Source organism: Amaranthus tricolor, chromosome 12 (assembly GCF_026212465.1).
Source record: "Amaranthus tricolor cultivar Red isolate AtriRed21 chromosome 12, ASM2621246v1, whole genome shotgun sequence".
Lineage (NCBI taxonomy): Eukaryota > Viridiplantae > Streptophyta > Magnoliopsida > Caryophyllales > Amaranthaceae > Amaranthus > Amaranthus tricolor.
This window is the reverse complement of record NC_080058.1, coordinates 13,092,231-13,119,940: the sequence shown is the minus strand read 5'-3', so window position 1 is coordinate 13,119,940 and position 27,710 is coordinate 13,092,231. Positions and strand designations below refer to the sequence as shown.

The 27,710-nt window shown below is 34.1% G+C and overlaps 1 protein-coding gene across 2 annotated transcripts in view; it reads left to right on the top strand.

The window, feature by feature from the left end:
- The window catches only part of LOC130797220 (protein RST1), a 32,009-nt gene extending 17,887 nt beyond the window's left edge, over positions 1-14,122 (top strand). Inside the window, exons 6-25 of one of the 2 annotated variants that reach the window (XM_057659717.1) lie at positions 326-491; positions 573-760; positions 853-953; positions 1,557-1,632; positions 2,919-3,050; positions 3,164-3,245; positions 3,938-4,010; positions 5,961-6,129; positions 6,247-6,377; positions 6,485-6,576; positions 7,087-7,175; positions 7,259-7,474; positions 7,675-7,758; positions 8,441-8,623; positions 9,165-10,046; positions 10,135-10,410; positions 11,303-11,959; positions 12,078-12,228; positions 12,326-12,444; positions 13,284-14,122. In XM_057659717.1, coding sequence (XP_057515700.1) covers positions 326-491; positions 573-760; positions 853-953; positions 1,557-1,632; positions 2,919-3,050; positions 3,164-3,245; positions 3,938-4,010; positions 5,961-6,129; positions 6,247-6,377; positions 6,485-6,576; positions 7,087-7,175; positions 7,259-7,474; positions 7,675-7,758; positions 8,441-8,623; positions 9,165-10,046; positions 10,135-10,410; positions 11,303-11,959; positions 12,078-12,228; positions 12,326-12,444; positions 13,284-13,637 — 4,221 coding nt within the window. In that variant the 3' untranslated portion in view covers positions 13,638-14,122. The remainder of the gene's footprint in view (positions 1-325; positions 492-572; positions 761-852; positions 954-1,556; positions 1,633-2,918; positions 3,051-3,163; positions 3,246-3,937; positions 4,011-5,960; positions 6,130-6,246; positions 6,378-6,484; positions 6,577-7,086; positions 7,176-7,258; positions 7,475-7,674; positions 7,759-8,440; positions 8,624-9,164; positions 10,047-10,134; positions 10,411-11,302; positions 11,960-12,077; positions 12,229-12,325; positions 12,445-13,283) is intronic. The other variant, XM_057659718.1, reaches the window with a different exon arrangement.
- Positions 14,123-27,710: the final 13,588 nt, after the last annotated feature.

Sequence of the window (27,710 nt, the reverse complement as noted above, 5' to 3'; positions counted from 1 at the left end):
CTTTTTGACGCTTTTTTAGAGATGGATTTGATTTTTTACTGTAATGTTTTTAAATATTTTGTATAAATTGCTCTTTTAATGTCTGGCAGGCTTCAGTTTTATATCCTTATTCCTTGTTTTGTATATGTGAGACTCTATCATTGGCTTTCTATACATATTTATTCCTCATCACAATTAAGAAAGAATACTTTAGCTTAAGATTCTATGGTATGATAATGCTTGTTCAAAACAACATAAGTAAAAATATTAGGCATGGTGTTGGAGGAAAGAGTAATGACTAATATTGTTCCTGATGAAATCAGTACATGTATTTCCTTCTTTGCAGGATTTATCCCCCCATTCTTATTATCTAAACATATATTCTACCAATGGGAATATACCAGAAAGTGGATCAAAATTTTGGATATCTCAACTAGGGAAATATGCTTTGTCAATTGCTGAGAAGAATAAATCTTGCGATTCAATCTCATCTCAAGAAGTCATGTCAGCTGGTAAAATATTGAACTGAAGTGGTGATTGTAAAATCTACTTTTGCTTGTATAACAAGATTTTTCTTTTTTTAATTCATGTAGAGATCCCTTTTTTAATGGATTCACTTGCTGGAAGTCTGGTTATACATCAGTCTTTAGGAAGCTATGCAGTGGAAACATTAGCTAGCCTAAGCCAGATGGACCCTAAACTCGATGTTGCACTGTTTCTAGCTGTTCTGTATTACTGCAATTTACTAAGGTGTAATGTTAAATGTGGTAAAGATATGTTGGTGAGTGTCTTGAAGCCTATAGCTATAACTTGTTTTTCAATTTTGTAGATACGACCTTAAAACAATTTTTAGAATGTTTTGAACAATTGCAGTTGAAACTTTTGAAAATGATATCTTCACTTGCTTTTGACTCTGCAATGCTACCATTGATATTCCAAACCATATTACCAATGCTGCAGAGGGAATCAAATCCGTAAGATGTTCATTAAATTATTGCTACATCGAAAGTGAATTTCTTGGTTACAGTTTGTGGCTTACATTTATAAGTAAATTGTTCTTCCAAAATAGAAAATTTTCTGTTGGTCGCGCATATATGTCCTTAGGAACTCATGAAACTCAATTATTATGTAAAGAATAAGTAAAGTAAAATGGCTTATCAAAATGCATCCTTCTTGTATATATGAAGCAATAAATAGTGTTTGCAAGAAAGGATCAATTGAAAATGACCTCTTTTTCTGTTTCGCCCCTTATTCTTGGTTGGAGCCATTTTAGTGGTATTGGGCCAATGTGAAAGGATACCTAAATTTACAAGTGATTAAAAATCAAAGAAAAAGGAAAACATATCTGATATCTTTGTTGCTCCCACTTCTCCAATTTCTTGGATATTCTAGGCTGTTTTGGATGGGTTTTCTTCCTTTGACCCGAAGGTTTTTCAAAAATAAGTTTAGTTTGATACTTTATATATCATGTTATTTCTTATTGTTGTCTTGGATCTGTTGCTATGTAATTACTATTATGTTTTTCGTTTTCACAAAGCTCAAATTACACTTGTCCTGATAGTTTACTTAATCTACAGGATATTGTACGCAACTGCACTTCGTTTGCTTTGCAAGGCTTGGGAGATGAATGATAGGGTGTTTGGGACTCTGCGTGTAAGAATGTTTTGTCATTGTTCTTTTCCACCAAATAATGTTTTGAAGCATCCAACTAAAATTATGTAGCTAACATAAGAGGATCTATGATATTTTAGAATTCATGTAAGTGCGTAGCTCTTTGAGGAGGTTTTTTATTCAATTTTTTGGATGTGAATAAATATGTAAAATTTGGTAGAAAGGGTCAATGAAATATTTGTTTGGGAGAGGCAAATTTCTATGGTCAAGCATGAATTTGGTTGGAGGGTTTTGTTGATTATTTTCCAACTTGATAGTGCACTCAAGTTGACATAGTGTGATTGGGTCAATAGAGTAGAAAGCACGAAGAAAGGAATATTTTTGATAAGCTATGATTCTTACCTGTCAATGAGAATGAGCAATATTAATGATGGGTCGGGGATTAGATTTGGTAGAAAGCAAATAGCATATAGTTTTTTAGCTAATAAGGTGCAACTAGTTGTCCACTATATGATTGGTTTCAGAATATAAACCAATGGAAGTTTGTTTTCTTATTTCAACAATTTCAGAGCCTTAATCTCGAAAGATTCTATCCGACTCATCATAATCCTTTTCTTCAACCTTTGCCTTATTTGTGGCTTTTAAATGAGGTAGTGATGCTACAAATCTTCCTCATAATGCTTTTCTTCAACCTTTACCATCTTATGTAATTGCTTATCAATGGCACATGTAGCTTTTCAAGTTTCCCTTGATATATGGTATACATTAAGACAACAAAGCTATAATTTTCTATCTTTATGTTACATGACTACTTCATACATTTAGTTTTTTTCTTCAAACACATTAAGTCTTCTATTTTCTTTAAACATATGTATGTACTCACAAATATAGTCTGAGAAAATAATTTTATTTGATTATGCAACTTTCTCAATGCTTCATTAGGATTAGGTTCTAACATAGGAAGTTGGCACAATATTTAAGGATACTCATGTGATCAGAGAAAAACATGAGACGAGGTGAGTAAGAGGGTGCATAAACCTAAAACAATAATGTTGTAACTGAACAAAACTGCCAAGAAGGCTAGTGTTTAAACTGTTATATAATGAAGGACTATTATTTTCTTTGCTAGATAAATGGTGTTAACAGTGCCTTACTTATGTTTGTTTTGTTAATAGTGTATAATTACTTCATGTTATAAGATAAGTGCATCATATTACTTTATGATGTTGCTGATGGAGGGTGATTCTCATGTTTACTTGTTTTTCTGAATAAACGTCTTGCAAATTCTGGAACTTCTCATGATTTCTGATGCTTCTTGTATCATACAGAGTTTCCTGCTGCCAGAATGTTTTGTTGAATTCAATTGTAATCATTCTATTGCTACAAGTATGGCTGCTTCACTTCGTGATATATGCAGAAGAAATCCAGAAAGAGGTGTCCAGCTCATTCTGTCTGTGGCGGTATGGATATTTAGTTTTTTTCTCTATAATTTTCACTTTAAAAGCTAAACCCTTTTATCTTTTCCCTGTTGGCTTCTTTATCTCAATGCTTTTTTTCTAAGTTGATTGAATAGGCATGCATTGAGTGCTCTGATTCTACAGTTCGAGCTCTAGGATTTCAAAGCCTTGGCTATCTTTGTGAAGCTGATGTAGTTGGTAAGTTTACTTTGCCCCCAAGCTAGACTATTCTGAGACCTGTATAATTTTCAAATGACTAGCTAAATTCAAATCGTATGTGTTCGTAGCACATGAACAATTAACGTATTCCCAATAAATGGAACTCTATGGAGCATAGTCACCTATCTTGCTTAAACAGTTTGATACATCTGATCTTTCAACTTTGGCATCATTGTCAATGCTCTATTTGTTTGTACTAACTACTCTAAATATATTAGTTCGTGTTAGGAACATATATGAATTGAAATTTCTTAAACCTTTGAGTTAGGTAGTTTTAGCAATAATTGTACCTGCACAAAGATTAAGAGTCTTTAACATGACCTTTGAACCCAAACTTTTTAATTGATAGCCATAATTTTTGGATGTCTATCTTGTAAAAACTAAGGTTGTTCTCCATTGAACCCTTAACTAAACATCATCTATAACTTAACATAATTAAGTGCACATGATTTATAGACCCAACTTTACTATAATTTAATATAATCTATAACGGAAGAGCTATATGGTAACCATGCTAATATTTATTAGTAGTATTTTTTCATGAGTGATCTAGAATTTACATGCGGAAGTTCTTGTATTAGGGAAGGTAGTCGTATATCTGTTTTGTTTTATTTATAGTCTAATATCTAAAAGCTTTCGGTTGTCGATTAAATGAGTATTTATATTTTTAGATTTTTATACGGCATGGGATGTCATTGCAATAGATGGAAAGGGGTATTCTACAGATCCTGTAATTGCTGTTAGGTAAGTTTGTTTCGATGGCTGTTGGTTTATTATTGAATGGCTTTTACTTTTTTCTAAACTTTTAATGCCTTCTTTGTCAACTTGAATAAGACATTGTAGCATTGCTCTTTATTTCCAAATTGTGAAAAGGGTTACCTAATGGGCGGCTCACTAGCTTGATCATTGTCAAGCTGTCCTCCACGAATTTCTCCTCATTTTACACATTGTTCCTTATCAAGATGATTGTGAAAAGCATGAGGGATATTCAACAATCTTGAATTTGTAAAAAGGCTAAGAATTGGTTATTTGGTAAGTACAACATATAGGTCCTAAAGAGAATACTAGTTAAGTGTTGGTATTTTGTAAGTGATGTTTTTCAAACTTGATTCTCTATGGCATGGTAATCTTCATCAATCATGGTCGTATTCAACAGAAGGGAGCATTACCCTTTGTAGATGTGTAATGAATCACACAAGACCCTATATTGTCATGGATAAAAAGAACAAACTATAGCGGTTGACAATAGGCATAACATTGAAGAAATAATGACAAGAATGATTCCAACTATAGAAGTTCTGCTTAAAATGATTCAACTATGGGTTATTCTGTATAACGTTAACTATATGAGGTTCTTTCTCAATATGATGTGGTGATCGGAAGGAACCGGTATAGCAAGTATGCCATGTTAAGCTCTTATTAACCATTCTATTAAAGAAGCTTTTTTCTGATTATTTCTTTCTCCCCTTCATGTGCTCACCTCTGCTCTCCATTTAGAAAACATGACCCACATGATCCACATTCCAACCATTTGCCTTCACCACCACATCCCCTGCCTTGACGTCAACTCTATAGCTTATTCCCCACCAACATGCTCCGTCTCCCCTCTTATGGTTTCAGTGACCATTGTTCTCCATCATATTCATTCTTTTAGCTTATAATTGAATATAAGTTAATTCACTTGGGGTGATTTAAATCAAGCAAATAAATTAAAGGAGAAAGAAATCATCAAATTAATTTTATACTAAACCAATTTTTGTAAATTAAACTGTACTTGTCAACTTTTTAATCAAAATAAGTTCAAATTATGGAATAAATTTGATTAGAAAATTAAAATAGTTAAATTGAAACTTGTCAATTTGAAAATTAAAATATTTGAAATTGAAACTGAAATTGACATTATGATAGTAATTCTCAAGTTCTGTAATCTTTCCCCTGTGTGTTTCCATATTAGCTATTTGGTGGAGAGGTTTGGTTTTTGATTTAGAGGAAAAAGAATCAAGGGGTAGTGGGATCTTGGTTGTAGTTTTTGTTTAGAGGATATTAAAACAAGAGTATTGGTAGTACCGGGCTTCCTGAGGAAAAGTGGGAATGATGTAAAAGAGAAAATCCTGTTTTTAATTAGTGTCAAGTCTTGTCAAGTCATCATGTTTGAAGTTTGAACTACTTTCATGCATTTACCGACTTAAATGTCATGTGTTGGTAAGTGCTAGATGTGGGAATGGCGACAGTTGCTATAACGTTTACGATACTATTTATTCGATTGTCTCTATCGTGGCAAGCTCAAATATGTTACAATACGTTTGTGATACTGTGATTCGGTGATGCGGTGACAATTTGCAATATGTTCCCACGAAGTATCTAGGAAGACATCTTCTTCCATTTTCACCTTCAAATGTTGATTTGATGTTTTTAAACAAACTATCTCTCGACTTGTATGCCTTTATTCTCTTTTGCACTTGTTTGTGTCCAGCCGTCTTTTGGTGGTCTCAAGTCGTTTGCTCTCAAGTCGTGCAATGCAATTAATTTAAGGTTTAAGACTATGTTAATTGCTGGTCTAAAGACATTGCTTTTTTTTCGGGCCTAGTATTGTTTGATTGAAGAATTATTTCTTGTCCCAAGAGCTATGAACAGTGTCAATCGAGAACTATGAATATATGTCTGAGTTTCATTTCTTGGCATTTCACAATGCAGCTTATGCTTATTATTGAGGTGGGGTGCTATGGATTGTGAAGCTTACATCGAAGCTTCTATTACCGTGTTGCAAATGTTATGGGATATTGTAATTTCAAATTGCTCTAGCATAAATCCTATTTGGAGAAAGGCTCGAATAATGGCTCTTGAGGCCCTAAATTATTTTGAGGTTAGTGTGATATATTTAATGAGTTCAATTTGCTCTGATTTACCATGTAATTACGGTTTACGTATTTTGTTTGATTTTTTCCTTACTTATCCTCTTATTGATACTTTGTTTAAAAAGGTATTTCAAATTGAAAGGAGTATCCCAAATTTCAGAGACAAAGTTTGTAGCTTGTTGATTCATGAAATAGATATTCATGTTCTCCAAGTGATTGAAAAACTTGAGAGAAAGGTTATAAATTATGAGCATAGGTTTGTGAACGCTTGAAGTTTCAATTTCTGTTAACTAATTGACTTTTGCTCTATTTTTTTCCTTTTCTAAATTTTGTTTGCTTAGTTACTTATTTGGTTTGTGACAGTACTAGGAGAAGGTTGGTGAAGGAGAATAGAGCCCCAAGAAGCAAATTTGAGAAGCTTTTAGAGGCATTTCCTCGTGTTTTTTGCTCTTCAGGTAACACTTGGGGATCCTTAAGTTTGAAATATGCAGAGTGGGGATCCTCAAGTAAATTGATTTTTTTTGGTTTATGTAGCCGACCCATGTAGTGGGGATTAAGGCTTTGGCATTGTTGTGTCTTGTGTGTTCATATGATTTTCATTGGTCTGGATAAACCAAATGCCAAAATGCTATTTAGTATGATGATTGTGTGGGCTAACTTAATTTTTTGTAGTGTTATCATCAACTATTGATTTAAATTAAATGGGTGAAATGGGGATGATGTATATGATTTTTATGCGTTGATCCCTCCACATGGTGATATTTTGATATTATAGTGGTGACATGGATATATTTTCATAAGGATGAGCAACATTGTTTTATAATTGATCAAAGCGTAATAAAAAATAATTGGATTATAACTGCTAGCTCACTGTACAAAGTGATGTAACACCATTTTCTTCTTGGATCCTGTTTCAATATACATCCTATCTTATATGTTGCATAATTTCCGTAATGCTATCTCAGGTAAGATAGAAACTCTGAAGATGATGCCTGGTACCGCTCTCTTTTACCTTCAATTCAATCAAAAAGAGGCCAACAAAGGAAAATCAAATGTAAGCGCATTAATTTTAGATAGTACATTGTATTATTGTTTTATTGTTATTCATACTCTTAATAAATTGTTTATTGTTTCCAGATTGCTGTTGATTTATTTTCTGAATATTACAACATGCTGATGGCTGTTGCTGCATCTTTGTATCTGTCAAGGAATGTTGTTATTGCCCTTCTTTCACTTCACTCATGGAAGACCTTAATGAAAAATTGGCTGATGGATTATGCATCAATCATTGATGTAAAAGCATCATCCACTCCATCTGATAGAATGTCAAAGGCTGCCAATAAAATATTGAAGGTTTTTTGTTGTGTTTTAAATTTATTGGTTAACACACTCCTAAACTAATCATATTTTTAATTAATCAATCACACACGTATACATGAACACTGCACACATAGTCACACAACAGAAAAACAAGGATGAACCGAGAGACAAAACTATAAAATGGGTAAACATTGTCTAAGTTGGCTTATTGATTAGTCTGATTTGCATTTCAGAGTATAATGAAGGTTGCTGAAGATTGTATGACTATCCCTAGGGTGGCTGAAAATATTGCTCTTTCAATGGGTGCTTTATGTATGGTAAGCTGATTCCTTCATTGTGAAATTGAGCTTAGATCAATCTTAATTGATTTGACCTTTTGTGAGTGAGAAACCTCTTTAAAAGCTCATATAGATACAAGAAGCATTTGTTTTCTATCTTAAGATTAAGGTTTTGATATTGTGATTTCTGGCCATTGGATGAATAATCCTTATCAATATTTTCTATATTTCATATGGGGATTATAAAATATGAGTGCTGGTGTATTTAGCCAAAAAAGTGCATAATGATCTAATAAAGACCCCCAAAAGTTTGTCAAAGATATTTTAATGTCTTAAAGCTACAAGATATTCCATCCACCAATTTTCTTATCGTACTTTTTTATATTTTTATATTATATTAGCCTTTCGTTTTTTCTTATAATTATATAACCCAAAAGATAATTTTTATATTGTGATACGATGTGCATAAAAAAATATATAGCTTTACAGTACTTTCAATGTTTCAGATCAAGCTTGTAATTTCTATGTTTCTGTAGATTTGGTCAAGATTATTGTTCTATAATTTTTTTGATTCCATTTTGCTCCTCAGGCATATTTCTTGTGAATTGTTTTTTGTCTAGAGCTCATAAAAATCAAGTTTATTTACATAATCTAAGAATCTTGTTTTGATTATCCATTACCAGGTATATATCAAATCTTACTTAACTTGTAATGTTCTTAGATCTTGCCAGCATCTGCTCATACTGTCAAAGTCATGGCATCAAAGTTCCTATTGAACTGGCTTTTCCAGTATGAACATGAGCATCGCCAGTGGCCAGCTGCAATTGCGGTTGGTATGATTTCAACTTGCCTGCATTCAACTGATCGTCGACAGAAACACCAATGTGTGAATGGACTTCTTAAGGTATATAATTCATGCCTCCAGGCTCCATGCTTAAACCCATCATTTTCAGCCACTTGTTTGAATGACCATAAGTTTGTGTTAATATTTTTTCTCCTTTGGCCATTCAGTTTTTTGTCTAGTGACTAATCAATCTGTACATGTAACCTTTGTTATGAACCTGAACGGTTCCAAATATTTTTTGTATGAATGTTAATTCAAGAATCTTTCTTTGTTTATTATAGCAAGTGTGAATGTTAACACAGATAAATTTTAGTGCATGGACTGTGAAATCTCTTTAATCATGAAGGAAACTTGACAACCTTGGTATGCTTGTGGTCTGCTATCACAACAATGCATAAGCCTTATTGCCAATATATGGGACCAACTACATGAACCATAATAAATCAGCTTATAGCGATGGATTATTAAGCCCTATCTAGTATTAATAACAAAATCTAACCATAATCTACAACTTTTTGGGTTTCCATTGAGTTGAGTGGATGTCAGGTAAAGATTAGATGGTACGTGTTTATAGTGACTCCTTTGTACTCTCTTTTTTTAGGTGGCCCATGACAGCAAAAATAGCCTTGTAAAAGGGGCTTGTGGTATTGGTTTGGGTTATTCGTGTCAAGATCTTCTTACCAGGGTTGTAGCCACTGATAATGAATCAGATGAGGGTAACTTTGTTCTACAGGAGAAAGCTCTTTTGGGAATGATCGTGAGGACTTTATCCTTGATGATATGGCAACTTACTAATATTTCGTCTGATCATTTGATGACCCTTTCTGAATACAAGGCCCCTGGTTTGGAGGATAAGCATACGCAGATGGCTTCTGGATTGATTTTAAAAAGTGACGAGGATGTGGAGGATGATACATGGGGTGTATCTGGCCTTATCATGGGTTTGGGTATGTGTGTTGGTGCACTGTCTAAAGCTGGATCATATGATGCAATATGCAATATTAAAGATCTGCTGACATCCTGGATTGCACCAGCAGAGACTGTACCTTCTGGCCGTTTACAATCAAATTTGATGCTGTCTATTGGGGCCTGTTTAGTACTTCCAACTGTTGCATCAATTTGTCGGAAATTAGAATTGATGCATGATAAGCAATTGGATGATTTGCTTTTTTGTTATGAGGATCTCATTTTGAAGCTTCAATTGGAGAAAACTTCCAACTTTTTCCATTTCAATGGGCTAGTGGCATCTTGTGTCGGTGCAGGGTCTTTGGTTGCCTTTATTTTGGATGAAGGATTACTCTCATTAGATGTCCAGCGAGTGAAAACTTTGCTTGGATTGTTTAAAAAGATATACTCTGGTACCTATCCTCACCTTGTTCATTTAGGTGCTTTCCTTGGCGTGGTTAATGCAATGGGCGCTGATACTGGGATTATATCTCATCACTGTTCTTCTAAAGTTCCTGTTGTCTTTTTTGAAAAAAAGGTATGCTTTATGCACTATATAAAATATGGGAGCCTGTATTTTAATTGAGTTTCATCTGCTGAAAGTTTATTCTCCATTCTTGTCTCAGGAGTCTTCCCATATCAATGCTTCACTACTGGCATGTTCTTGTTTTGAAGAAGGTCTGCTGGCAATCTTGCAAGATATGTTTCTTGTTGCGCAAGATTCTTCTGACAGTCAACTTCAAGCGTATGCATCATGGGCAATTACATTTCTTTATAGTCATCTATCATCTAAAGAAGACCATGATGAATTGGCAAGCTCTTTGCCTGTTAGTCAAAGCTTTTCCAAGGATACAAGTGTTGTGAAGCTCTCTACATGGCTGATGGAAATTGATTATTCCAGAGTAAGTCCCTTGATTCAGCTTTCTGCATAAAAACGTCATATTTAAGCAGTTGTAGAGGACAGTACGTGTAATACTTTTTTTTTAATTAACTTTTTAAGAAAAAAATTGGATTTATATAATCCAAACTTTAGTTGTTTAGACGAAGATCTTTGACTAGGGATGGCAATGAGTCAAACTCGGATCGGATTTCGCTTACTCCAACTTTGCTCCGAATAAATGTCGGACTTTATTCAAATCTTGGCTCCGACTCGGATTCTCGGACTCGGACCCCGGAACCTCATGTGGTGTCGGATTATAATATTTTCTTTCGAGAATCAAATCCATTTAATGATAAACAAACTTGCAACAATAACGTTTCTCAAATAGCTGATTTTCACAAGTGCATGCCAAAACACCGAACTTAAGGAGGTTTTTCTCTGTAATGTAGAATAATTATAGAGGTTTTCTTTTTAGAATTATGATCGAGCTTCTTGATAGAATTCTTCATCTCTCACACACACATATAGTATTCCAGGAAAATGCTGACATCTCACCCACACATATCTCATCTTCATAATTAAGAACATGGCAAAACATAGCAACACATGGCATTTATTATAGAAATTCTATATAGTGATGAAATTTTTAAAGCTTGTACTTATAAGGGACGCGAATGATATATAACTCAATTATCAAATTGTAATTGAAGTGTGTAGATTGACATATGTACCCTTGAAATCGGGGATCGTTTATTAAACGGACAATAGTTATGTTATATACACATCTTCTAAAGAATATTACTTGTATTAAAAGAACCAATACTGAACATGTTATTTTTAGACTTTATATTTTCAAAAATTAAGTGTTAGTATTCATTTCTTTTTAACCGACCAATTTTTTATGATAATTGCAGAAAAATCCATCAGATGTGAATACGGTAGCTTCTGTTTTAAGGTGTCTTTCAAGTGCCCCTAGATTGCCAAACCTTTATTGGGGAACAGTTGTCCAGCGCTGTATGAAATATGAGGCTCATATTACTGAGATCTTACCTGAAAGAGTATCGTGTGATAAGACAAGCCTGGTCAAAGAATGTGTGCTTTTCTCTCTAGCTCATGCTAATAAATTTGATTCACTTATTTCGTTGCTGGATGAACTGACAGGCTTGCCTAGGTTCAGAACTATTGATCTCGTCACACAGTCATGTTTACTCTTTAATCTAGTAGACCTATCAAGAATCTTCTCAAGCTCAAGAACTCAAATTTTGCTAGAAGACATCTCTGAGTTCTTGGTATCTCCAAATTCTTCATACCAAAAGTATAATACAAGGCAGAAAAGGTTTTTGCGGATGTCCTGTTGGAAAGGACTATTTAAGTGTTTCAACGATGATTCACTTGATACTTCTGAATACCTTTCTGGGTTGGAGAAATGCATGGAGATTCTTTTTGCATTATTGCCTGCAGAATCTATTGATTCTTTTTCAAAACAAGAATGTATGACTTATCTGGAATGGAATGAGTCAATTGCTTGCATGGGCAAAACTAGAAAAGTTTGGTTATCAGATCTTTTACAGGTATATTTTTTGTTTGCGTTAATAATATTTTTCATGGTATTCGTAAGAAATGAAGTTTTTATTTGAAATAATTTTTGGTGCTCATACTTATCAGTTTTCATGATTGTATTTTACTCAGATTTCACCTAGTGATCTAGTCCCAAGAGATGAGAATTTTGGTGCAATACGTAAGAAGATACTCACGATAACCCTACTTGTTAAATTTGGCTCTCTGCCACTAACTGAGCTTGCAAAACTAAAAAGTTGCATGTTAAACACCCAATCACAAGGTTAGACATTTTTTTGTTTTCTTTTGGTTAAATGATCACTCTTAATTTCTTTTTGAGATAATTGCTTAGAGCATGGCTAAATTTTGGATGTTCACAGGAATGTGGGAGTTGTTTGTTGAACTCATGGCAGTGCTAAAGGCTTCCAAAGGAAGTATAAGGAGACAATGGCTAATTGATGTGCTGGAAATCAGCTGCATAACAAAACATCCATCAACGGTATGCTACTTGTTATTTTTAAGGAAATTTCCCTATTTATTGGCATACTAATGATGCATCAAAATCACAGTTGAAGCTTTTTGCCTTATGAAAGATGACATAACGTTTGAGCTCGTGGAAATTTTGTTTCATAAGATGGGTTTCTGTCATAATGGTCATTATAAGATTTCTACTCGTGGCCAATATTTTGGGATTAAGGCTCTGGTATTGTTGTTGTTGCTGTTGATAATGATGCAGCCTGAAAACTGCTGCAATATTTTGGATTTCTGTCAAAAATTAACACCTTTTTATGTATAAACCAACATTTTTTTTATCAATGTATCTTATATTTTTTTCTGAAAAAAAAATTTTGTCAAGAAAGTGATGCTGTTTTGTGACTTGTCCAAAAGTAACCTTTTGTGCATAATGTAAAACTTTTTTTATATGTTTTTTTGAAATTTCTATTTTGGGGCAAAAAAATTGTCTGGAAAGTAACACATCTTTGTCAAAAAGTACCATGTTTTTATATAAAAAGTAACTTTTTTGTATGGTTTTTTGTTGTTTATTTTTGTCTTGAAGTAACAATTTTTTGGCAAAGCTAACAGTTTTGTGCCAGAAAAGTAACAGCTTTTTTGCTGAAAAGTAACTTGGTTCTCACGGTTAAGCTTGGTTCTCATGTGTTCATCTTCGTCAACTTCAATCGACATGTTTTTGAGAGTATATTTGTAATTAACGTCAATTGATCTCTTGCAGTGCTAGTAGATCAGATTTTTGAAGTCCATAAACCTCTTTATATTCATGTTTATGTACTTTACTTGATCATTTTATGTTGCTAAACTGGTATTGTTTTGGCTCTTCAGGCACTGCAGTTTGTTGGTCTGCTCTCCGGTTGCTTCTGTAAATACATGCCTTTGCTCATTCTAGAACCGAAAGCTGTGCTACTTGACTTGCCTGTCACTCTTTCCTCTCTTCTTTCAAGTATTGAATGGAGTGTCATTGCGCACACTGCAGTTTCGTATCTCTGGACATTGACTCTACGGATCCACAACTGGGCGAAAACCCTTGCATGTGATGGTGAATCACCCAGTTCAGATATAGACCCAAGTGAAGCAGAGATGTCAAATTTGTTAATACAGGTGCTCCTGGATACATGTCATAATTTGAGAGAATTTTTGTGTTTGAAAGATCAGCTTTTACTGGCTAACTTGATCTAGTCCTGATATTTTTCCAAATTTCTACATTGTATGTGAGTTTCATTTCGCCGTTACAACTAAATTGTATTTTTAAGTAACATGTAAATTGTACCCCATTGGTAATTGAATGGAAAAATTAAGAAAAGGGGATAAAATCATAAAATAGTACTTCAGGGAAAAGCGGAAAAAATATATAAATCACATGAAAAAAGTAAGTTAAATGTGAATAAAATTAAAATATTATGAATAGTGATCAAAAATAAAAATGGGAGAAACACACCCAAGATCAGTAGAACTTTGATTTTGAATGATAAAATGTATAACACTTTCATCCTTTCAAAAAAAATGTAATACACTTTCATACTTGAGCATTTTTCTCAATAGATTTATCGATAAATAAAGGAGTTTTTAATTTCAAAAGTTTGTACGTTATCAATGTTATTTTCTAGCTTTGTAACAACTATCCTATGAAATACTTTATTTTTGGAAAAACACAAATTCTCATGAAAGATAGTCCATCTTTCATCAACCAGCTTATTTAATATTTTTTTTACAAAAAATAGAAGTTGAGTTTTCGTTAAAAATTGAAATTGTAAATTTCTAAAAGTTCATCTCATTATTTGTGCATTATTTATGTTAGTTCTAATTTGCCTTTATTAACCTCTTTTATCTTTCTTTTACCTTTCTTCTTCCTATAATCTTCATTCTCAAGCTTTTCCTTCTCATATTTTCTCAAAATTCAAGCCATTACTTGTTGAATTAATTTCATCTTTTCATCTTTTGTATTCTTCTTTGTTCACAGGTAAATAAGTTTGATTCATTTATTCGTTGATTCATTTATTCGTTTTTAGGATATTATTAACATATTTATGATTGTTCTTGTAATTATTTGTTTAATAATACATAATTAAACATATTCACTATCAAGTTATTTGTTGAATTATTTTTTCGTTTTCTGTTTTTGTATATATTCTCTATCAAGTTATGTTTTATGAAGATTATATATAATGTTGAAATTCTGGGTTTAGTGTATTGAAAGAAAATTTGGGTTAGTAGAGAAATTTGATGACTATTGTTTGGGGAGGTATTGGTGATGTATATGGTGGATTTAAATTTAATCCAACTTTTTCAATTTGATTTTTAGTTGAAGTTTTGAATTGCTGAATTGTTAGGATTGAAACAGAATTATTCGTAGTTCGATTGCCTTGAAAATGTGAATATGATTAGAACATGAAGTCATGAACTTTCAATCTTTTGATGTATATTAGTGTTTTTGATATGATGTAAGTTGCCATTAGTTATGATGTAAATTGGCATTAAATCTAAGTTAAATCGGTATTAAGTCTAATATAAGTGTGTATTAAGTTTAGTATAAGTTGGCATTGAGTTTGATGTAAGTTGGCATTAATTATAATGTAAGTTGGCATTAGGTCTGACATAAAGTGACATTTAATCTGATGTAAGTTGGAATTATGTTTATTGTTTGTTGACATTATATATGTTATAGGTTGGCACTATAACTGTTATAAGCTGGCATTAGTCAGATGTAAGTTGACATTATGTCTGATATAAGTGGGTATTAAGTCTGATATAAGTGAATTTTAAGTATAATATAAATTGGAATTGAGTCCGATGTAAGTTGGCATTATGTTGATGTAAGCTGACAATTAAATCTAATGTAAGTTGGGATTATGTTTGTTGTAAGTTGACATTATATATGTTATAGGTTGGCATTATAAATGCTACAAGTTGGCATTAGTCTAATGTAAGTTGACATTAATTCTGATATAAGTGGGTATTAAGTCTAATATAAGTGGATTTTAAGTCTAATATAAATTGACATTGAGTCTGATCTAAATTGGCATTAAGTTGATGTAAGCTGGCATTAGGTCTAATGTAAATTGACTTTAAATCACATATAAGTTGGTATTAGGTCTTATATAAGTTGGTATTCAATCTGATGTAAATTGGGATGAAGTATGATATAATGACTTATTAGGTCTGATGTAAGGATACTATATGTTGGCATTAAGAATGATGTAAGTAGCTATTAAGCATACTATAAGTTGGCATTAAGTATACAGTAAGTATGCATTAAGCATATTATGAGTTGGCATTAAGTATATTGTTACTAGGCATTAAGCATTCTGTAAGTTGGCATTAAGGATGATATAAGTTGGCATTAAGGATGACGCAAGTAAGCATTAAGCATACTGTATGTTGGCATTAACTATATTGTAAGTGGGTATTAAGCATACTGTAAGTAGGCAATAAAGATTATGTAAGTAGGCATTTAACCATAATAAAGTAGGATTTTGATGCTGGTTAAAGTTGTGTTTAGTTAGTGCAGTAGTGTTTTAGTATTTATTTAATTCTATGTTTCTAATTGGATTTTGAGCAATTGTACCTAGTCATTAGATTAATGATTGTTCTTATTATTATTTGTTTATGTCATTTAATCTTAGTTTTTATGATTGTTTTGTATACACAGGGTTGACAAAGACATATATACTAATTGCAAACCACATCTCTTCTTGTGTGATGGTAAAGAAAAGATCAAGTTTACATCTACACAATTTGCTACTGTGAATTGAATAGGCTTCAATGGTTGTTAATGATTTGAGAAAAAATCCATCTCAAAGAAGTAGTGTGTATGGAATGATCTAGGTTGTTGTAAAAAGCAAGAGTGGGTCTTGCATTTTGATTGAATAAAAAACAATTTAATTGTGTGTATTAAGAAAATTTATGATGTATTAAATTATGTGATATCTTTTATTGTTATTATTTGTATGTGTTATGACAAGGATTCTGTGTATATTAAATCCTTTTACATTTTAAGGATTTTGTGTTTCAATGCCTACTTACATCATCATTAATACGTACTTATAATATACTAAACGCCTACTTACATCAGATTTAATGTTAACTTACATCAGACTAATGCCAACTTATATCAGACTTAATGTCAACTTACATCAGACTTAATGCCAACCTACAAATGGTCAAAAATTTGTCAACGGTGAAGTCGCTGTTACTAACAACGACTTAAGGGTTGACTGGTCAAAACTTAATGTCGCTGTTACTAACAGCGACTTTAGGCGTGCCTAAATACATCAGTCTTCTTCCTCCTTCCTCATTTCGCATTAGCCCTAATCCACGAAAATCTCCCTCTCATTTCCATCATTAAAATCAACTTCAATCCTCCAATTAATCTCATCAAATTCCAAGTTCCTACTACTAATTAGTTCTGTCATCTTCCTACATTCACTTCAGGTAATAATTTTTTTGTTTTTTTATATCTTTTTTTGAAAATTAAGGTTTATGTTTCTTCATGAACTTTCAACTAAATGCAGGTTCATAAACTTGCAAATTACTACTCCTTGGTGATCTACAACTTATTAAGGTACCTTTTTATTAGAAATTTTTTAGTAATTTTTGTTTTTAAAAAGTATGTCATTTATAGTGGTCATTTACACTTAAACTCTACATATATGTCAAATGTAGTTGTTATTTGCCATGATCTTCATAATGAGGTTGTTTGTTCATGAAATTAATGTAGAAAATGCTTGAATTTAATGTAGAGAATGTTTGAATGCAAACCCTAAATTTGTAAATTATATATATGAAACAGCCCAAACCAGCGTAAACAATATAATAATATTGTCTACAAAGCACAGCGGAAGACTTATAGAAGTCTGGGTTGAATCCGATCTGTGGCTCGATAGCCACAACAACCAATATCAGAGTATTTGAAAACTTTACATAACTGTAATACAATTAATTACAAACCAGTTATAAACTAAGTTAATACATTATAGAGTATCTAAACTCTTAAATTTTTACAACACATGATTTGTCAAAATATCATGATAAGTTAACTTTCCAAAAACGATGTCCTCGCTATCGCAACACATGACACATAAAGGAACAGCACATCCATCCGCACTAAAGTTGGCAACCTGAAAGTGGACCTATCCCCCGTAAGAGATAGACCCCATCATAAACTGTCAACAATTGAATTGTTGAGTAATCCAACAAACTATTACATTTATATACAAGTCATTAACAAACATCTCCAATCAAATTCCTTGTTCACTTGGTAACCATCTATAAACATTGTTTTATCCAAATCCAAACTCTTTTAAAAGACCGTTTGATATCGACATAAATACGGCTATGAACCTTTAGTTCATAACAAATCAAATACGGCTATAACTTTACAAGTTAATAGCGAAATAATATGAAAAATGAAACATATGCTTTCACTGCAAAACAAACAAAACTTTATATACCAAACATATTTATTCAAAACTCATTAAAAACAATAATGTACTCACAATTTAAAATGTTGGAATATAATGGACCGTCATGAAGTAGGCTTGATCTAAATCCTGAGAACACGGGTGATCGTCATCATCGAAAATACGGTTCTTGCAAGAACGAAACGGGATCGGGGGCTCGAGACCGATCCGAATAACCATTACCTATTATCAAGCTATAGGATTTCACAACAATCCGGATATAAATATCCGTTGCAATTCCCAAAATGGACATTTTTATAATGTCGATTTCAGTATAAACAAAACAATAAATCATTAAATTTTCTTTTGAAATCAACAATCATTACATAAATATAAATCAATTCATCATGAACCATCAACATATAAGAACTTGAGTTACTATCAATGGAGTTAAACTAATTTTTCACCAATCTTAAATCCCAATATGCAACTTATATTATATCCAAATAATATCAACTAATCAAATACCCAATTGATACTTATATTCCCAAATTTGATACTTGTACCAACACCCATAATAATCAACTAAGGACCATAACTCAACAATACCAATCAATAAAGAAAGAATAATAACCGTAAATTGATCCCAATTTGAACAATTAATCTCATGATTGGTTATTGTCGATTTTCATGACAGCCTACTAGTATTTAGGACATAACTCCCTCATGCGAACTCATTTTGGGGCGATTCAAGTGGCTACGCGACCCTGACTCAGAGGTCTACAATTATTATGAAGACACTAAAACCCAGAAATGACTCTAACTATCTCAACAATAGCCAAACAGATTCGAACAGAACAAAGCAGAAACCTCATTGTCGATTTTCATGACAGCTGGGCATGGCCACGGGGCGGGTTACCCGGAACCGAACCGGTCCCGAACCGCTTGGAACCGGATCCGGAACCGGAACTGTTTGCGACAGGTTCCGAACCGCCCCGAACCGCGGAACCGCCGGAAAAAAACTTCATGAACCGGACCTAAAAACCGCGGTTCGGAACCGGAACCGGTCCGGGTGAACTGGTCCAACGGTTCCATGGAACCGGAACCGGGACCGGTCCGGGTGAACCGGCCTAACGGTTCCATGGAATCGGAACCGTGAAAAGTAGCCGTTATATAGCCGTTGCCATTTTTCCTATAAATACTCATCACTTTCAATCATTTTCATTCACAACTCATCTCTTCTCCTACTCTCTCTACTTACTCTCTCTACTTAATTCTTTAATTACGCAATTATTCTCTTAATGACATAATTAGTCTTTTAATTATTTCTTAATTTAGTTAGTTACATAATTAGTCTATTAAAGATTTATTTATTTCTTAATTCTATTATTATTTCAATATTATCAATCATGTCTTCATTTTTGAAAAAAGCCTCAAAAAAAGTTACTAAAGTGGCAAAATCATTGGGAGGTTCCAGCTCCTCCAAAAGAAAGGCCACTTCTACTCCGTCGGTATCAACAACACCTTCGATTAGTAATTATAATTATGAACCAAATTATCCAGAAGGGTACGGCCCAGAATTACATAATTATGCAGAAGAAGTGGAAAGAGAAATATAAATTGATGAAGAAGAAGAACAAGAAGAGGAACCAACGACCCCTATTGGGATACATGTATCTCGACAGTCATCAACAAGATCACATGAAGAACAACTACAAGAACAACAACAAAGTCAAGCTCGTGGTAAACGAGTCAATTTCCAAACTATCGGTTAGTTTTATAATTTTATTCTTCAAATTAATTAAATTTTAAATTATTTATTTATTTAATTATAGTTTTATAATTTTAAATTATTTATTTAGATGAAGATGAACCAGTAAGACAACCTTTTCCGGCAATGCCACCTCCTAGTGGTAGAGCTGTTTCACATGTGTGGTCGTATTTCACAAAAGAACCAACCGACAATCCAGATATTTTCTTATGCACTTGTCAAATTTTTGAAAGTCAAGGAGTAAAGCCCTTAGTTTCATATAGTTTCGCCAGAGGTAAATACTTTTTAAATTTTTTATACATACATTATATATTCATATTTTATAAAAATTTATTTATTGTGTTTTGTGAATACGTGTTAGGTGGTGGTACGGGATCTTTTAACAAACATTTGGCAAAGAAGCATGGAATCACAAAAGAAACTCATGCAGCAAGCGGCAGCGGGACCACAAGTGGAAGCCGACAGTGGGACATTCCCAGCACAGGTATGCCTTTTAAATATAATCGTAATGATATGATTGATGAATTTTCTAAGTATGTAATTTGTGATGAATTGCCATTTAACTATGGTGAAAGTAGGGCATACGAGCCCTACACTAGAAAAACTTTGCAACCACAATATAGAGCAATCCCTAGGAGCACTCTTAAAAGACGCACAATTAAATTATATGAATCAATGCGCTATGAATTAGTTGAAATGTTTAAATCTTTTAATGGTAGGGTTAGCATAACAACTGACATTTGGTCTGCTCCCCCACATTTAGAATCTTATATGTGTGTAACAACACATTGGATAGATCAAAATTGGATTATTCAAAAAAGAATAATTGCTTTTGAGACAATGCCAGAAAGATATACCGGTGAAAACATCAAATATAGATTAGTAGAGATATGTAGAGAATGGAACTTATTAGATAAGATATTTTGTTGTTCAACTGATAATGCAACCGCTAACATTAAATGTATAGAACTTTTGTATAACGAACCTGCATTTAGTTTTATCCTTGGGGGTAGCTTATTACACATACGTTGTTGTGCGCATATAGTTAACTTATCTTGCCAAGCAGGTATAAAACAATTAAGCGATTTATTAGAACCAATTAGAGATATAGTGAAGTGGCTTAGGATTGGAAAGATAAAGAGACGATATAAACAATTATGTGACCAATATCAACTAAAAAAAGTGTATTGGTCATTAGAGACTCCTACACGTTGGGGCTCAACCAACGATTTATTAAGAAAGGCGATTGCTTATCGTCCAGTTATAACACAGCTGTATAGTGAGTGTACAGATAGCTATATAGCTGATGACACTTGGGAATTAGCTATAGGTGTACATAATATATTAGAAGCGTATGACCACGCAACTAAGATTTTTTCATATGCTTATGAACCGAATGTTCACTTAGTAATAAGTGAGTGTATTACTATTTTTTATCATCTCCTTAAACATACGCATGATGATACTAACCCATATTTGAAGCTGATTCTTGCAGATATGATGGAAAAATGGAAGACATATTTTACCGATTTTCCTTATATTTATGGAATTGCAACCATTTTAGACCTATGTTTTAAAACTGAAGTCCTTACTAAAGTAATAGGATTTTACTACCAATCGTTAGATCGCCCGCCTACTGATGTACATAATTATGTTGGAACATGTAAAAAATATTTAGCAGAACTCTATGATTATTACGCTAGTGTATATAACCCAAAACGCGATACGTCTAGGCGTGCTAGCGTTTTGGCACGTCCGTCTTATTATAATTCGGTAATAGCTAATATAATGAGTCAAGATGATAGTATTGTAGGATCATCTTCTTCTTCACCCTCCACCTCATATTTAGAATTAGATAGTTATCTTAAACACCACTTTGAAATTGACCAAGGTAGCTATAATATTTTAGAGTGGTGGAAAGAAAAATCTGTAAAAATTCCCATTTTATCGAGAATTGCAAATGATATCCTTGCAATTCCTGCGTCAAAAATTGCGTCGGAGTCTGCTTTTAGTGCAGGTAGAAGAGTTTTGGACGAAAAGAGATCTCGTCTTGCTCCACATAGTATTCAAATATGTGTTTGCAAGAAAGATTGGGATCAAGCGGAGATTCGAACACAAGGACTAAGGAACGATGATGATCAAGACGACGATGATGATCCATGGATGATGATGGATACATCTGCATCATCGTCAGGAGGAGAGTCAGCGGAAGTATCTAACCAACCAGATGATGGTGACGAAGACCAATAGGATCAATCGGACAACGATAAATCAACATTCAACAACTATAAATAAAAGGTATGACAAAGAACTACGTGGGCTTTGATTTCTTCGGGATACGTAGGCAGCTTAGTATTCCTTTGGGTACTAGGTTCAAGTCCATTTTCTCCCTCTTTTTTTATTAATCATCTTTATTGACATTATCATTGATTCGTTTCTTATTAATTTATTTTTTTCATTCTTTTTAGTAAATATTTTAATAACGATGACAACTTGACAAGCAATGAATTTCGCTAATAATCAAGTAATCATCAAAGGTACGTCCGTAATATTATAGTATTTTTTTATTATATAAATATTTAAAGAAAAAATAAAAATGGAACCGATGGTCCGACCCGCCCGTCCCGTGAGTTGGAACCGCCGGAACCGCCTCATGAACCGCCAAGGAACCGTTTGGAACTGCCCGGAACCGGAACCGGTCGCGACAGGTTCCAAATGGAACCGGAACCGGGTGGAACCGGAACCGGAACGGAACCGGACCAACCCGGACCGTGGCCATGCCTAATGACAGCGTACAAGTATTTTGGACATAACTCCCTCATACAAACTCATTTTGGGGCTATTCAAGTGCCCACGTGACCGTGATTCAGAGCTCTAAAAATCTTATGAAGACACCAGAATCCAAAAACAATCAGAACCGCCCCAAAATAGCCAAAACAGAAAGTTCAGTTTCGGAACTGAATTTTAAATATCCAAAATACCAAGTTTTATACTAGAAATCAAATAACCCAAACAACCAATACTAATCAACACTAGCAAGAACCCAATTACCAATTGAACTCATATACTCCAATTATACTCAAGTTGATGCTTAAATTTGAATTAAAGACCCAAATTAAACCATAAATACTAAACTACTACCAAAATTAAACAATCATTGCTTATACTTAAGAACATAAAACTACTTTAAAACATTAAATTTATACTTAAATAAAATAGTTTGTGGATTACCTTGATGAGAAATTCTTCAATCAAAATTCATAATCCAACTTCAAACACCAAAAGAAGAGTTACCAAAAAGTCTTTAACACAAAAGGGAGGGAAGATGGTGATGACTACTTGGATTCTTCTACCCCAACAAAATAAAGATGGAATTAGAAGAGGGTGAAGAAATAAGTGAAATTCATGGTGATGGTGTGCTTGATGGTTGCACAGGTTGGTTGTCTCAGCCGTGGCTGCTGGCGGCTGGAGGAGGAGGAAGCAAGCAGCCAGGAGGCGGTGGTTCAGGTGGCGCAGCAGCCGGTAGAAGATGGTCCAGCAGGCAAGGGAAAGAAAGGAGGGAAGGAGGGAAGGGTTTGTGCGTTTTTATTTTATCCCAAAATGTATGGCAAGGTAGTCTCACCTAAAAATAAAAACCTTAAGAACCCTAATTTCTAATTTTTATCTACTTGGGTGAGATGATGAGTGATTTACTTAGATGAGTCCTAAGGTGCGCATGGCAAAGTAAGAGTAATATGACTTCCTACACATATTCATCAAATATGAGGTGGTTAATATTCCTGTATTTTTCGTCGTATAAATTATTTTGTCCCCAAAAAAAACTAAATTTGATATCTAAAAATCGTAGTAAAATTTTACTTTTAAAATGACAAACTCATTTTACTTATTATAATAGTACTTTTTAACAAAGACGTTTTTATAACTGTTTCAATATATATTTATGCAGTCAATAATCAATGTGCCTTGTTTTTAAGTGTTGTTATAAATGTTGTGAACTCTAGTTGTGAGGGTTGTTGAACAATGTACTTGCTTTCTTATGAACTTGATGGTGATGTTGATTTTGTACGTATTCTTGTAGAAATGGCTTCATTTCGTGTGACTGTTGTATGTTTTTGGAATTGTTCAATTCGATTAAGTAGTAGCAATGTTAAGTATGTTGGGGGAAGACGTAAATTGTTTGCATGCAACTCAAACATGGATTTGAATGAATTTAAACATCTTATATGCTCTAAGATTGGCATTGACACTAGAAGAAGTACTGTTAATGTAAGTTTCAAATACAATATGAATGGAGAACTGTTAGCCCTTTTGGTTGAGGATGAGGAGGCTATAGATGCAATGTGGGAGTATTCAAAGTCTACCTCTATTCCTTCTTTAGAGTTATATGTAGAAGAGGTACCCCTAGGGAATCAAGATGTCAATGTTGTAGAAACAAATGCATTCCTGAATGTAACTTCTTCTGCTCCTTCTCTTACCCCCTTTCCTACCCAAGAAACCCAAAATCCTATTATGCCATCTTCCTCTTCTCCTTCTAATGAACCCAATCAACTTCAAATTCAAGTCTCAAATGATGATACTTTTAACTTAGAAGATACAAATGAGCCTTGAGATGATGTTAATAATGAGAGTAATGAATTCGTTGAAGCTTCTTCTGAGGACGATGTGGGTGTTGATGAGGAGGCTCTAGCTAATGACATGACCTTAGGCAACATTCCAACAATCGTTGCTCCTACACCTTATGCACTAGTTTCCCCTCTAGATGAACACGTTGAGGACAACTCTTGGAGGTCTTGGGCATGTAATACAACCTACACCGATGAAGGAGAGTTTTAAAAGGGTATGATGTTTGATAACAAAGATGCCTTGTTGGACGCTGTTAGATTGTATCATATTCATAGGAACGTTGAGTGCCGAACTGAGACTTCAAATCAAACAGTGCTTACCTTGAAGTGTAAGAGCGGGTGTGCTTGGAGGCTAAGGGCTAGGAAGAGCTCCTATTCAACTTCATGGGAGATTGTTACATATAAAAGGAAGCATGTGAGTTGTGTATTAAGTACTGAAAATGTGTCAGCTGGACACATTCATTTGACATCTTCCGTGATTAACAATGTTATTAGAAATTGTGTTGCCGAAGACCCATCAATTAAGGTCTCTGTGATGCGACAAATGGTGAAAGACCAATTTGGTGTCGAAGTGACCTTTAAGCGGGCATGGTGTGCTAAACAGCAAGCCCTTCTCTCCATCTATGGGACATGGGAAAACTCTTATCCTCTCCTTCCACGCTTCTTGAAAGCAATGCAAGTTTCTAACCCCGGGACTGTAGTTGAATGGTTCTTTAAGGAAGATAATGATGTTGGTGTGTACGTCCGTCCTAGTATTAGAACTTTCCAACGTGTGTTATGGGCTTTTAAACCTAGTATTGAGGGGTTCAAGTATTGCAAACCCCTTATTGCCATTGACGGAGCACACATGTATGGTAAGTATCGCCATACATTATTGATTGCGATTGCTCAAAATGGGAACAAGGAAATCTTCTCGCTTGCCTTTTCTTTGGTAGAGAAAGAATGCATAGCTGCGTAGTCTTGGTTTATGGCGTGTGTTCGTAAGCATGTGATGCATAGTCCAGGTTTAATTGTTAATTCTGATAGACATGCGGGCATTCTAGCAACCATGGAGGAGCCGGAATGGCAACCTCCAAATGCCCATCATACGTTTTGCTTGCGGCATTTGTTAAGTAACTTCAACCTTCAAATGGGGAATGTGAAGTTGAAGAAGTTGTATGGTAGGACAGCAGAGCAAATACATCCACATAAGGTCATCGAAGAATTGAAGGCTATTGGTGTTGTCAAATGGGTAATGTGAAGGCTATAGTTCACAGGGTCTTAGGAGTCCGACCTCCCCCCCCCCCCCCCCCCCCCCCCCTGCCCCCCAAAAGTATCCAAAGGGAGTGGATTGCGCGTAACATGGCTTGCGCAGAACTTCTCGCACCTCCCTGAAGGTGCCAATGAGGCAGCCAATGAGGACTGTGGGACGTGGTGCATTTGCGCCACCAATTCTTCCACCCCCACATATGCCGTATGGATCGTGGTGGTCCTTTGATAGACGTACAAGGACCCACACAGGATCTGGCGTGGGCTTCTACCGCAATCAATTGGATTTGCTTCGAGCTGACCAGGTAAAGGCTTCACTTACTAGTCTTGTAACTATCACATTGTGTAATTTATTAATTACATTTTCACGTGTAGTTTCGATGGGACCCTTATCCCGTTGAGGCATACGCAACATTGCCTCAGCACTCAGGGATATTGTAGGGGGCGTAGAGAGCATCTGTACCTTGGATATGCTTCGACATAGTCGAAGTGCATCTCCCTGAGCGCGTACTGCGCCAATTTGGGATGGTACAGGGCATCCTGTCGCCTTGTGACACAGTGGCGGATCTCCATCACAGCTCACGCAAGGGTCAGGAACCCAAGAACTAGTTGGAGATCAACTGGCGCCATATAGCTCGTTGGGATCACAGGCTAAAGCTGTTGGCCCAAGGTGCGCCGATCGATGCTGTAGGCGCACCTACTTCGGCGGATTACATGTTGTGGTTCCTCTCCATCGCTAGTCGATGGATGACACCACAAGGTATCATCGCAGCAGCCCAGTACGCTCCCGCAGCACCGACAATGACACAGTTTGTAAGTATTTTTCCATGTTGATTATTATCCATAGAACTTACATATTATAGATTTAATTAACTCCAAAATGAATGAAGGCAGATAGAGCTTTATTTTTATATTATTTTATTATCTTTATTTTCTTTTTATTAAAGTTTTTATTAGCTTAATATTACCATCTTCTACTGTTATTACTATATATGTATATATTATCATTAATATTATTATTAGTATAATTTATTATTATTATTATTATTATTATTATTATTATTATTATTATTATTATTATTATTATTATTATTATTATTATTAATTATTATTATTGGTTTTAATATTATTAGTATTAGAATCAAGAAAGAGGGAAAGAATTAAAGCAGAAAATGAAACAGCAGCAACTCGCGGCTCGTGAGTTTAGTCGCGGCCCGTGACCTGAGCGCCCCAGCTTTATATGATTTGAATCTTGCCGCCTTCACTTTTGGGGATGCGATTGGATAAACGAAGCAGCATGGTTGACGAAGAAATGGCGAAAATCAGAGTAATGATTTCTTCTCTTCTCCTCTTATGCAAGTAAACTTTTGTAAACAAATATAAAAGGGATGGATTGTAATAGTTTAGGGGTAGTTTTTGCAATCAAGAAACTTTAGCTGAATTTGTATTAGGGTTGTAAATTGGGAAAATCTTTAAAACTCATTCTTCCTCATGCTTTTGTTGGAGATGGCCATTGTCGGTTAAAGTACTCATCTTGAGTAAGTTAGTGTCCTCTTTTGTCATTGATTGTAAGTCTTTCTCTTTTATTAATACAATCATCTTTGATAATCTCTTTGCTTTTGAATATGAATTGAATTGGGTTAATTGGAATGCTTAGTTGCAAATAGGTTCTCTAATTGCTTATTCACATGCTATTGAATTGGATTGCTTTGTCTAATTTGAATGTGGTATAGCAACTTGAACAATTTACAAGACTTGCTTTAGTTTAAAAGTTGTTTAAGAAGGATCATCATTTTGGTTAATTGTAAGTTTGCTTTAGTTTACAATTCCTTAAATTTGTTGATTTGTTATGATGTATACGTGATACTTTTCATTTATGCAATTATAATCAATATAAGGATACTTTTCCTTTTAATAGACTAGTTGGTTGTGTTGATTTGAGAAGATTGGAAATTAATGTATGAATTTGGAATATTAACAAGTACTCAAGAATAGGTTTCACTTGCTTACAACCTCATAATCTTTATTAGTTATTCTTAGTTAATTTAAAACCAGTTTTCTCCTCACTACACTTAACGCCCCTATATTAGTGTTCATATCTAAGATACACCTAAATTAGTTGGAGGTCCTATTTTCCCAGTGGATCGAACCTCTGTTTACTATTATATTACTTAGTTGTATTGTATTTAGGAGTAGTTGTAAATTACTTTGG